Raw genomic sequence first — 12,675 nt, 5'->3', positions numbered from 1 at the left:
TATTAATGTTGTATCACTAAGCCCGTCCCAAAGACAGTACAACAACTATAATTCAATGAATAAAAACCCGTTCCTATGTGTGGTCCAAAGACTATTACAGGATGTAAATTAACGATTATTTTTTAACGGTTATTTATGTGTTCTAGTAACCGTTCCAAAGATCGTTTCAAATTTTTCTATATATATATTTTTCTCTCTTTCTATTTAATGTCACTATCTTCTTCCATTTTTCTTATATTCTTTCTATTTTCTCAATCTCTCTCGAATCTTCTTGATCTCTCACTATCCCACTAATATTTTTATACTCTCGCTCGTCAGTCTCTCTCAAATTTTTGTTGATATTTGAAGTTATTTTAATCAGGTAACAACTTTAATCCTTTATTTGTCAGTTGATTATATTTGTTGTACTTTTATCAATTAAATTTAATGTTATAATATATATATGTGTGTGTATGTGTGTGTGTGTGTGTGTTACAATAGGAACGGTCATCACCAGTGTGTTACAATATCTGTGCTAGTTGGGAATGGTCTTTCACCAACTGTTCTTAAATTTTTGTAACGTCGTCTATAACGACGGATCGTAAACCGTTCCAAAATCCTGTTCAAAATGATTTCTTTAATTTATGACCATTCCAAAAGCCGGAAAACCCGTTCCTAAATCCGTCCTAAATTCCACATTTTTTTATAGTGTATTTAGGATCCTTGTTTTGCCACCGCCTAATATATGGGGCACTAAATAGAATTAAGCCAATTTATTAAACCCTATTTGTTGTTAGATGTGGCTTATTGTCTCACATTAAAAAAGTATAAGTGAAACTTAAACACTTTAAATTATAAATATAAAAAGTTTAAGCTAAGCTTATTATCTCATATTGAAAAAGTATAAGCTAAAACTTAAACACTTTAGACTATATATATGTAAATTTTAAGCCAAGCTTATTATCCCACATTGAAAAAGTATAAGCCAAAACTTAAATACTTTAGATTATAAATATAAAAAATACTTAAACCAAGCTTATTGTCCTACATTGAAGATTAATAAGCTAAGCTTAAAGATTTTTGACTATAAATATAGAAAAAAATTCCAAAAAAAATTTATATTTCACTGGATAATATATTTTTTTTAAATGGTCAAAATCGATTTTTGATCGTTTTTGACCGGTCCTCACCAATTTTTGACCACATTGTTTTTGGATGTATGAATCAGGGTGGACACATGGCTGGTTCTCCCTTGAAATGGTCAAATTGGCCAGTCTAATCCAACTATCTTTTTCTCTATGCTCATGATCAGGCTCAACAAGGTTTCGAAAATAAATTTAAGCCTTCATAAATTCATACACTAGAAAAAAATTAGTATTGGATAAAATATTAAGGGAAAATTGCAAAATTAGCACTGTAACTTGGGGGGGGGGGGGGGGGATATTAAGGGAAAATTGCAAAATTAGCACTGTAACTTGGGGGGGGGGGGTTGGCATTATTGGTCCTACAACTTTACAATTAGCAATTTTAGTCCTGTAAGTTCCAAAAAGGTTGCCATTTTAGTCAGCACGAATTTGTCAGAAATTATGGACGAGTTTACTTTTCCCAACTTTAATGAGTATTTTAGTCCATTTTTAATTATTTTGTATCACAATGCATATACTTGCTCATTCTCAGCTAGAACGGTATGGAAGCCTAGGCTTATTGGAAAAATATTTGTTTATATTGCATTTAGATATTTTTTTCACTAACGGAGGAGACTCTTTAAGAGAATGGAACCGAACGAAAGTATCGAGTTACAATAGAGAATACTTTCAAATTCTGAAGATCAAAGATGGAATTTTTTGTGGAAATTCTAGAAAAGGGAGAAGATTATCTCCAAATACCGAATGAGGGTTCGAGCGACACCCAAGAGTATTTCCAGATTTTGAAAAAATAGAGAAAGAATTTCATCCTAGGAATTCTAAAGAAGGTCAAAAAGCCGGATCCTAAATCTATTGCTGCTTGAAAAATATTTTTACCTCACAAAAAATTTCTAACTATAAAAAATTCATTGTGGTCCTAAAATGGGGTGTGAAAATTTGGTATGATCCTCATATATGTTAACAAGGCAACATTTATAGAGAAACCTTGCTGCCTTGTTTCAAAATTGCAACACCCTAAAGGCTGTGCTAAAATCGGTTGAGCCTACTCATGCATGCGTCAAATATATATATATATATATATATATATATTAAAAATGCAAGAACAACTATCCCCAATAGAGGTTCTTCCTAACATTTTAGAACTTTTTAAATCACTCTATTTTCTTTTTTTTATATATTTTTTAAATAACTTCACCGACTTCGAGTCAGTCCAATTGTGTGTGTTTTCTAATGTTAATTCAATTTTTTTCTATTAAATGCATCTTTTCTAATTTGTATCTTTAATTTTTTTATTTTTTAATTAATAATTTTTCTTTTTAAATAAAATTCAAATAACGAGTCCACTTTCCTCACTCCAGTATGCCCCCTGGCCAGGAACGGTATACTATCCGATTGAATTTTCTATTTTAAGTATTATTTTAGTTTTTATTTCATTTAAATACACACCATAATTGTAAAAACTTCTTTGAATAGAATAAATAATATAATTTATGCACATAATATATATACTAATTTAAACAAAAAATTGGATAAAAATATTTCTACTCTAGAGCCTCATAAATAATAATAATCAACAAACAAGGTGTAGTTTTGTTTTGGTCCATCTGGAAGTATTACATTAATTTGGGAAAAAATGCAAACAATCCCATTGTGATATTGCAAATGAGCAAATTACCCTCTTATAGAAAAATAAATAACAATTTACCCCCTTATGATTTTTAAAATAAAGTAATTTACCTTCCTGTATAAGGAAGTAAAATGTTTCATTTTAAAAAATATAGAGGGGTAAATTGCCATTTTTTTTATAAAAGGATAATATGCTCATTTTCAATATCATAATAGAGTAAATTGCTATTCACCCCATTAATTTGTGTTTATTATGGTTATTTAATTTCGCATTATTGTCTATTACAAATCCAGAATCGCATATTAAATTTGAGAAGATCCATTCACATCATAATGGCAACTTTCTAAAAATCAAGAATCCGAATTTAAAATTTTCACCAAATCGACTGTATCTCCATCTTTTGATTTTTGGGAATGGGCAGTGTCTCCATCTACCATATTGAATTATAGCCAATTTCTGAGCGTCCTCCTCCAGAAACACCAGTGCATAAATACCAAAACTCGTTCAGACGTGAAAAACGCCATGGCTACCATACTCGAAACATGTCGAGTTCCAGCTCCATCAGGCGCCGCCGCTGAGTTATCGGTGCCTCTTACTTTCTTCGACATCCCTTGGCTGCATTTCCCGCATCCGATTCGTCGCCTTCTCTTCTACGACTACCCTTGTTCTAAGCCCCATTTCTTGGAGACCATTGCTCCAAAACTCAAAGAATCTCTTTCCTCCACTCTCGGCCACTACCTCCCAGTAGCAGGCGATTTGATCTTCCCGTTGAACTCTGAGAAAAAGGCCGAAATTCGGTACGTTGCCGGGGACTCAGTAGTTTCGCTGACAATCGCCGAGTCTGGTAGTGATTTCGATGATCTTATTGGAAACCATGCGCGTGATGCTGATCAGTTCTACGAGTTTGTGCCCGATATAGATCCTGTAAAAGATGAATCCGAGTACCAAAGGGTTCCTGTTATGGCCCTGAAAGTGACTTTGTTTCCGGGTCGTGGTATATGCGTTGGGTTCGCCAATCTTCATTGTCTTGGTGATGCGAGTTCGCTTGTCGGTTTTATTCAAGCATGGGCTTCGATCAACAAACTCGGGGGAGATGAGGAATTTCTAACCAAACAAGGTGAATCTTTGCCGATTTTCGACAGATCTGTCATTAAAGACCCGCTTGGAGTTGATACCATCTTCTGGAAAATAATAAAAGAGGTTCCTTTGAAATCATCGTCTTTTCCATTGCCCACCAATCGAGTCCGAGCGACATATATTCTCCACGACACTGATATAGAAAAGCTCAAGTATTTGGTTTGGGCAAAGAAACCAGGTCTCAGTCAAGTCTCTTCTTTCGTCGTCACGGTGTCCTATGTCTGGACTTGCTTGGTGAAATCTGGGGAGCAAGTTGATGATGATGTGCTGGAATACTTTATTTTCGCGGCGGATATACGGGAACGGATTGATCCACCAGTTCCTGCCAATTACTTCGGTAACTGCTTGGGTTATGGGGCCGCCAGAATCGAGCATAAACAACTTGTCGGGGAACAAGGGTTTGTGATGGCTGTAGAGGCTATCGCCGACCAAATCAAGAATAGGGTAAACAAGAAGGATGAAGTGTTAAAAGGTGCTGAGAATTGGCTATCAAAGATTAAGAAAATGACTGGGATAAGGTCAGTGGGGGTGTCTGGATCCCCAAAATTCGACTTGTCAACTGTGGATTTTGGATGGGGAAGGGCAAGAAAGCTGGAAGTCGTGTCCATTGATGGAGAGAAGCATTCCATATCTTTGTGCAAGTCAAGGGATTCAGAGGGAGGATTGGAGGTTGGGATGTCTTTGCCGAGGACACGAATGGAAGCTTTCGCAGCTATCTTTGATGACGGATTAAGGTTCTGATAGTGCATGTCATGTTCGTACAAAGTACTGTGGTCTGACAATTCAACTCTGTTTTCATTTATAATTATCTGCTTTTGATTGTTGTCTGCCTGCATGCTTTCATTTGAATTAAGAAACAAAGAAATTCTCTAGCACATTTTGTTTTTTTGCTTTGACGGATTGATGTTTGAATGACTGTTGAACATAGGTGAATCGACACTGACTTGATCACAATGATTCCAAAATACTCTCAACATACTTTCCTTTAGGGTAAATTGCAATTCACGCGTTATAAAATATAGGCAAACAATTCTTTGTAAAAAATAAAATAATGATTTATTCTTTATATTTTAAACTATAGTAATTTTTATCTCTTTATAGTTTTAAAATTGAAGTAATTTACCTTTATAGGTAGGGAACTAAATTGTTTCATTTTTTAAGATACATGGGGTAAATTACTATTTATTTTTTATAAGGGATAATTTGCTCATTTTCAATATCACAAGAGGGCAAAATTGCATTAAACTCCTTTTTGTTATATTCGTCCTTGAAGCATCACCAAAGATTACAGTTAGACCCCATTTGCAAATATAAAATTGCACCTTTTTTAAAAAGAAATTATAAAATTGTACCTTTCCGGACAATTTTACCCAAATGAGTGCATATGGACTAAAACTGCTTTTCAAAAGTTGCATAGGAGTAAAATTATCCGAAAATCAGCCAAAGAATTAAAAGTAAGCAATTTCATAAGTTACTGGATCTAAACAAAAATGAATATAGTTAACGAACTAAAATTAAAATTAGGCATACTTAACGGACTAAAATAATACTTTTCCCGTTAACATTATTACTAACTTTGCATGTAGCGTATTAGATATCAGTTGAGGCTTACGTCTGCAATGATTTTCAGGTACTGGAAAGAAGCAGAAGGCTAAGTAAAGACGAGATAACCCTAAGGCTCGGTGATGGCAGCACCGTTGCTGCTGAAGCTATAGGGTTCTTAACTTAGTTGTTAGTGATCCTGTTAGGCTATAACTAAAATAGTGTTAGTTTGTATCTAGTATGATAAAAAATATCATTTCAATTTTATTGTTAGACAATGCCAGTTTTGAATTTTTGATTAATAAAACTTACTTTTATTTTATGAATGATGGATCTTTCAATCTGCTGGGTAAACTAATTAACTAAATAATGGAGTTTATATTCTGGAAAGATATGATTCAGTCACGACTGCTAAAAAATGGAATATAGATAGTCTTGAGAATGCACAGATCTAGCATGCAAAGCTAGGGCATATCTCTCAAGACATGATTAGGAGGCTGGTGGATACAAAGAGTTTAGAAATAGACAATTTGGCCAACGTACCAAACTGAGAGTCATGTCCAAAAAGAAAAATGACCAAAAAGCCCTTTGTGGGACAAAGCACACTTGCAAGTGGTTTGTTGAATTTGATCCATTCATACGTATGTGGGCCACTAAATACTCACTATGATTAATGTAAAAATACACTAAAACAAATATGATTTTTTACTATGATTAAAGTAAAAATTTGTAGTGAATATTGATTAATTACAATTGCACAACGGCTATTAACTGTTGCTTGTGCAAGCTAGACCAAAATATTTCCTATAACTAAAAACTAATGCAAATATTTTAGTTATACATAAAACCATAAGGAATATTGATTAATCATAGTAAAAGCTTAAATTCTCATATCGAATTTATACAATCGTATGAAATAGTATTGAGTTGCTACAATTTTAAATGGTGTTGATATAGGATCTTGTTATTCTATTAATTCAAATAAAGTATACTGGCGGTCCGCAAGATATTCGGTAGATCATGATAAACCAAAAGCAAAGCTGAATTGTCTATGCCAGATCACAATTATTTTTACCAACTAACATGCACTATCAGAACCTTAGCCCATCATTAAAGATAGTTGCAAAAGCTTCCATTCTTGCCATCGGCAAAGACATACCAATCTCCAATCCTCCATCTGAATCCCTTGACTTGCACAAAGACATGGAATACTTCTCTTCATCAATGGTTAGGACTTCCAGCTTTCTTGCGCTTCCCCATCCAAAATCCGCATTGGACAAGTCGAATTTCGGGGATCCAGATACCCAGAAGGCCCTTATCGCATTCATTGCTCTCATATCTGATACCCAATTCTCAGCACCTTTCAACACTTCATCCTTGTTGTTCACCTTATTCTTGATTTGATCAGCAATAGCCTCTGCAGCCATCACAAACCCTTCTTCCCCCACAAGCTGTTCGTGCTCCATTATAGCCAACCCATAACCTAAGCAGTTGCCAAAGTAATTGGCAGGTACTGGTGGATCAATCCTTGCCCTTATATCTGCTGCGAAAGAGAAGAATTCCAGCTCATCATCATCAACTTGCTCCCCGGATTTGACAAAGCAAGTCCAAACATAAGACGCTGTGACAACGAAAGACGACACTTGAACTAGACTTGGTTTCTTCTGCAAGACCAAATCCTTCAGCTTTTGTATATCAGTCGGGCGGAGAATATATGTGGCCCTGACTCGGTTGGTGGGTAACGGAAAAGATGTCGATTTCAAAGGAACCTCTCTTATTACTTTCAAGAAGATGGTATTAATTCCAAGCGGGTCTTTGATGACAGATCTGTCTAAAATTGGCAAAAATTCATCTTGTTTGGTCAGAAATTCCTCATCTCCCCCGAGTTTGCTGATCGAAGCCCATGCTTTAATAAACCTTACAATCGAACTCGCATCACCAAGACAATGAAGATTGGTGAACCCAATACACATACCACGCCCTGGAAATAAAGTCACTTTCAGGGCCATAACAGGGACCCTTTGGTACCCGGATTCATCTGTTACAGGATCTATCTCTGCCACAAACTCATAGAACTGATCAGCATCCCGTGCATGGTTTCCAATAATGTCGTCGAAACCACTAGCAGACTCAGCGATGGTCAGTGAAACTGCTGAGTCCCGAGCCACGTACCTTATTTCAGGCATTTTCTCCGAGTTCAATTGGAAGATCAAATCACCTGCTACTAGGAGGTAGTGCCTGAGAGTGAAGGAGAGAGATTCTTTGAGTTTTGGAGCGACGGTCTCCAAGAAGTAGGGCTTAGAACAAGGGTAGTCATAGAAGAGAAGGCGACGGACGGGATGGAAATGCAGCCAAGGGATGTCTAAGAAAGTAAGAGGAATCGATAGCTCAGGGGCGACGCATGGTGACGCTAGAACTCGGCATGTTTCGAGTATAGTAGCCATGGCGTTTTTCAAGTATTGTAACTGAACAAATGGTCTATATTTATACAGTCGTGTGTTTATGGAGGAACGTGCTTAAAAAAGATTTTATACACATCCCGCCGATAGCCGCCTAAGGTTTTATGCTATAACTATAGTATAATTAATGGATATACATTTACATTGAGTATATTTTATATATTGGACTAAAGGCAATTTTAGTCTCCTAATTTTAGGCAATTCTCATTTTAGTCCCGTAATTTACTAGGGTTCCATTTTAGTTATTTATAACTTAAAAAAGCTCAATTTTGGTAAACATTTAGTTGAAAATTTGCCTCATTCACCCGAAAAAGTCACATGGCCTTCACGTGACGTTTTAAATTGGAGGTTTCATTTTTATTGATTTAAAAAGTCACATGGCCTAACGGATTAAATGCAATTTTAGTCCCCTAACTTCAGGCAATTCTCATTTTAGTCCAATAACTTACTAGGATTCCATTTTAGTCCTTTATAACTTAAAAAAGCTCAATTTTGGTACACATTTTTATTTCACTTCGTCGCCACATGAACTTTTTAAGCCAATAAAAACGAAACCCCTAATTTAAAAAGTCATGTGAAGGCCATGTGACTTTTTTCGGTAATTGAGGCAAATTTTCGACCAAATGTATACCAAAATTGAGCTTTTTTAAATTATAAAAAATTAAAATAAAACCTTAATAAATTACGAAACTAAAATGAGAATTGCCTGAAATTAGAGGACCACGATTACCTTTAATACTTATATATTTGATATTTGAATGAGCGTTGAAAAAATGGTGACGGGTTAAGAGCCTACTCTAATTAAAAGACTAAATATAGATGTGCATCGAATAATTTTAAATATTGATGTTTGAATTGATTGTTGAAAAACTAATGACGGATTCAGAGGGGCGCCCCCTTAGGTTTAATGCTATAATTGTTTTATAGTTAATGTTAATGTATACTACGAGATCATAGCTCTGCGCAATTCACATAATGCTTAGAGGGTTTATATGTATCTATCTATACTATATATTTATGCCTTATATAAAAATGTGTTTGGTTTCATTGTGAAAAGACATTCATATTCATATTTAGCTAACCTTTTTAATAATAATACATCAAACTTTATAAAAGAATAAAATTCTATGAAAAAATACAATTTAAGAGTTCTAATACCTTTAAACTACGTCAACAATGATAAGTATATCCAACTAAAACAAAAAGATAAATAATCAAATAATATTTTTACTTGATTAATTTGGTAGAAGATTAAAAATATTAATTTAGTAGGCCACAGTAAAATTTTAAAAAATTAGCATCGGGATAATACATAGAATACTAATATACACGGGAAAAACAAAATATATATATGAAAGAATAAATATAATAAAATCTTAAATAAGCATTATCAATCTCATTTAATAGTGTTGATCGCTTTTCTTCTCAATTGTTGGTTTCTACAATTTTATTTATTGTACTCCGAGCGCTTGGGATGGATCAAGGTTACACCTTTTAATTGGGTTATATATATTACTTTAGATCATTTAATATTTGATTTTTTGTGTTTCCATCATGCTTTCCGGGCTAATCTATTTTCTACCGGGTGGTCTTGTAGGACCACAACACGCTGAGCAAGGCATCAACCTATTGCCCTCCTAATTGCTCAAGCTTGGTTTGATGCCTTGCACCAATATCCTATTTGTGACCTCTATTTTCCGTTAGCTTGGGAATAGACCACCAAGGTAAATCATTGTTGGATGCCTAGCTCCGCATGTCTTGAAGCTAATGACCATTACTAAAAATAATTTCATGAGGTAACCCGTTTATGTAGACTATATTTTTCAAGAGGAATTGGAGTACTTCATTTTTCATGATCTTGGCCTGGGGCTAGGCTTCCACCTATTTGCTAAACTACTCCATTGCTACTAATAGAAATTTGTGTTGTCCTTGTGTAGCAGGGAATGACTTACAATGTCGCTATCCATTTCACAAACGGGTTGATTGGATTAAATATTCACATTGATTTTTTATTGGGTATTTTATTTAATTGGAAGAAATAAATCCATACTTATTTTTTTGTTCTTTGATTCATCCATTGTCACTTTATTGATGCATATTTATTTTATGTTTCTCTATGTTTTAAGTTACGCCACCCCCTTGATTCGGTTTCAATTCCCTCTATAACTTTTAATATTATTTTTCATGCTACTACAACGTTCTCGGATAATTCATTTTTTTTAGTGGTATCAAAGCCCGTTCGGTGTTTGTGGCATTGAATTTAACTATATTACATGTTTGTAACATGTTTTAAATGTTTAATTGATTTTTCTAAGCATAATTTAATAGACATGTGCTTTAAAGTATATAGTTTAATTTTGTACATAAAATGGGTATCTTGTTTTTCTAGAAAATTAGATTTCTTGAAAATTAATGTTTTTAGTTTTTTTTGCAGAAAAAAAAATTAGGTTTTCTCAAAATAGGCTAGTAACCGTTATCGGCAGGAGGCGCTTGCATCATCGCTGATGCTCCAGTCTAGCAGGCGCACAGCGCAGGTAGAGTGCTTCGTGTGCACTGCTAACCAGCTGTTACCGGTCGATTGACAGTTTTAGGCCAAACCTTGATTGACTAGAGATCCACTGCAGACTTAGTGGATCGCATAGATTTTGGAGGTGTGATCATCCAATAGGGTCATGCTAGGCTTTTATTTTGCATGTGATGTGTTTTTGATGAATGCTTTAAATATTAGATACTTATTATCATTCTTATTTTGTGATCGATGAGGTCTTCGTCAAATCCAAAAATTAACTCCCACTTGGTTATGCCAAGTTAACATTGGATCCCTAATGGAATTAAGACAAATGTTTGTTTGTATTACAAGCCATCCATCCACGACAATTAGTAAGGAAGGTAATTTCACCTAAACATGGACTCGCAAGTCGTGGCAAGTATGGAATGAAATAGAGTTACACTATAGTTGTGTACAAAGTGAAAACGCTCCTATTTTCCTGTCTCATGAGTAATGGCGGCCACAATTGAGATATGATTTGGTTGATGCGTCAGGCTTATCCCTAGTGATGAAGCTCGAAGACCTTAAAGTTGGCTTTGATAATAACACATACGTAGATGTGATCCTTCAGTCACTTTCTCTATCGTAAGGCTTGTTTATTATTAACTTCAACATGAATGGGCTTGAGAAGTCCACTAATGAGTTGATTAATATAGTGGTCCAATATGAGGTAATGACCAAAAAGTGAAAACCATCGGTGTTGGTAGGAGAGACTTCAACCTCTAAAGCGAAAGGCAAGAGTGTTGGGCGTTGGAAAAGGAAGAAGGGAAAGGCGAAGGCGAAGGCTGTCGTCGCAGCTTCAGTCATTTAAAGCACTCCTGTTGCTCCAGTGGCAATGGACAAGAGAAAGAAGAAAGCTGGCTCGGAGTAGTAGCCAAGTGCAAACAGTATCTAATTCTACTACTGTAAAAAAGAGCATTGGAAGAGGGATTGCCCCAAACTCCTCTGCAAATAAGGTATGTTTATTGTTAAGGTTAACATTAGGAAAAAGTATTATTTTAGTCCGCTAAGTATGCCTAATTTTAATTTTAATCCGATAACTATGTCCATTTTTGTTTAGTCCGATAAATTGCTTACTTTTAGTCCTCTGGCAGATTTTTGGATAATTTTACCCCTATGAGTGCATATGGACTAAAACTGCTTTTCAAAAGTTGCATAGGGGTAAAATTGTCCGAAAATCAGCCACAGTACTAAAAGTAAGCAATTTCGTAAGTTATTGGACCTAAACAAAAATGGACATAGTTATCGAACTAAAATTAAAATTAGGCATACTTAAAGGACTAAAATAATACTTTTTCCGTTAACTTTATTACTAACTTTGCATGTAGCGTATTAGATATCGGTTGAGTGCATACATCTGCAATGATTTTCAGGTACTGAAAAGAAGCAGAAGGCTAAGTAAAGACGAGATGACCCTAAGGCTCGGTGATGGCAACACCGTTGTTGCTGAAGCTATAGGGTTCTTAACTTAGTTTTCAGTGATCCTGGTAGGCTATAACTAAAATAGTGTTAGTTTGTATCTAGTATGATAAAAAATATCATTTCAATTTCATTGTTAGACAATGCTAGTTTTGAATTTTTGATTAATAAAACTTATTTTTATTTTATGAATGATGGATCTTTTCATCTGCTGGGTAAACTAAATAATAGAGTTTATATTCTGCAAAGATATGATTCAGTCATGACTGCTAAAAAATGGAAAATAGATAGCCTTGAGAATGCACAGATCTGGGATGCAAAGCTAGGGCACATCTCTCAAGACAGAATTAGGAGGCTGGTTGATACAAAGAATCTAGAAATAGACAATTTGGACAACGTACCAACCTGTGAGTCCTGTCCAAAAAGAAAAATAACCAAAAAGCCCTTTGTTGGACAAAGCACACTTGCAAGTGGTCTGTTGGATTTGATCCATTCAGACGTTTGTGGGCCGCTAAATACTCACTATGATTAATGTAAAAACACACTAAAACAAATATAATTTTTTACTATGATTAAAGTAAAAATTTGAGTGAATATTGATTAATTACAATTGCCAATGGCTATTAACTGTTGCTTGTGCAAGCCAAACCAAAATATTTCCTATAACTAAAAACTGATGCAAATATTTTAATCATAGAATCATAAAAAATGTTGATTAATCATAGTCAAAACTTAAGTTCTCATATATAATGGTATGAAATAGTATTGAGTTGCTACAATTTTAAATCGTGTTGATTTAAGGCATAGACAATACTCAAA

The 12,675-nt window shown here is 34.7% G+C and overlaps 2 protein-coding genes across 2 annotated transcripts; one reads left to right on the top strand and one right to left on the bottom strand.

Moving 5' to 3' along the window:
- On the top strand, positions 2,977-4,753 carry LOC105178539 (malonyl-coenzyme:anthocyanin 5-O-glucoside-6'''-O-malonyltransferase-like). Its single transcript, XM_020699371.1, has one exon. It carries the CDS (start codon positions 3,274-3,276, stop codon positions 4,627-4,629), a length of 1,356 nt encoding a protein of 451 aa, XP_020555030.1. The 5' UTR covers positions 2,977-3,273; the 3' UTR covers positions 4,630-4,753.
- Positions 6,363-7,908, bottom strand: LOC105178617 (malonyl-coenzyme:anthocyanin 5-O-glucoside-6'''-O-malonyltransferase-like). The gene has a single exon (XM_011102127.2). It carries the CDS (start codon positions 7,872-7,874, stop codon positions 6,522-6,524), a length of 1,353 nt encoding a protein of 450 aa, XP_011100429.1. The 5' UTR covers positions 7,875-7,908; the 3' UTR covers positions 6,363-6,521.

This window comes from Sesamum indicum, linkage group LG16 (assembly GCF_000512975.1).
Source record: "Sesamum indicum cultivar Zhongzhi No. 13 linkage group LG16, S_indicum_v1.0, whole genome shotgun sequence".
NCBI classification, from domain to species: domain Eukaryota; kingdom Viridiplantae; phylum Streptophyta; class Magnoliopsida; order Lamiales; family Pedaliaceae; genus Sesamum; species Sesamum indicum.
Note: the sequence above shows the minus strand (reverse complement) of the source record. Positions and strands in the feature narration are given on the sequence as shown.

What these genes read in the sequence shown, in the direction of transcription:
- LOC105178539 (XM_020699371.1), top strand. Translation starts at nt 3,274, where the DNA reads ATGGCTACCATACTCGAAACATGTCGAGTTCCAGCTCCATCAGGCGCC.
- LOC105178617 (XM_011102127.2), bottom strand. Translation starts at nt 7,874, where the DNA reads ATGGCTACTATACTCGAAACATGCCGAGTTCTAGCGTCACCATGCGTC.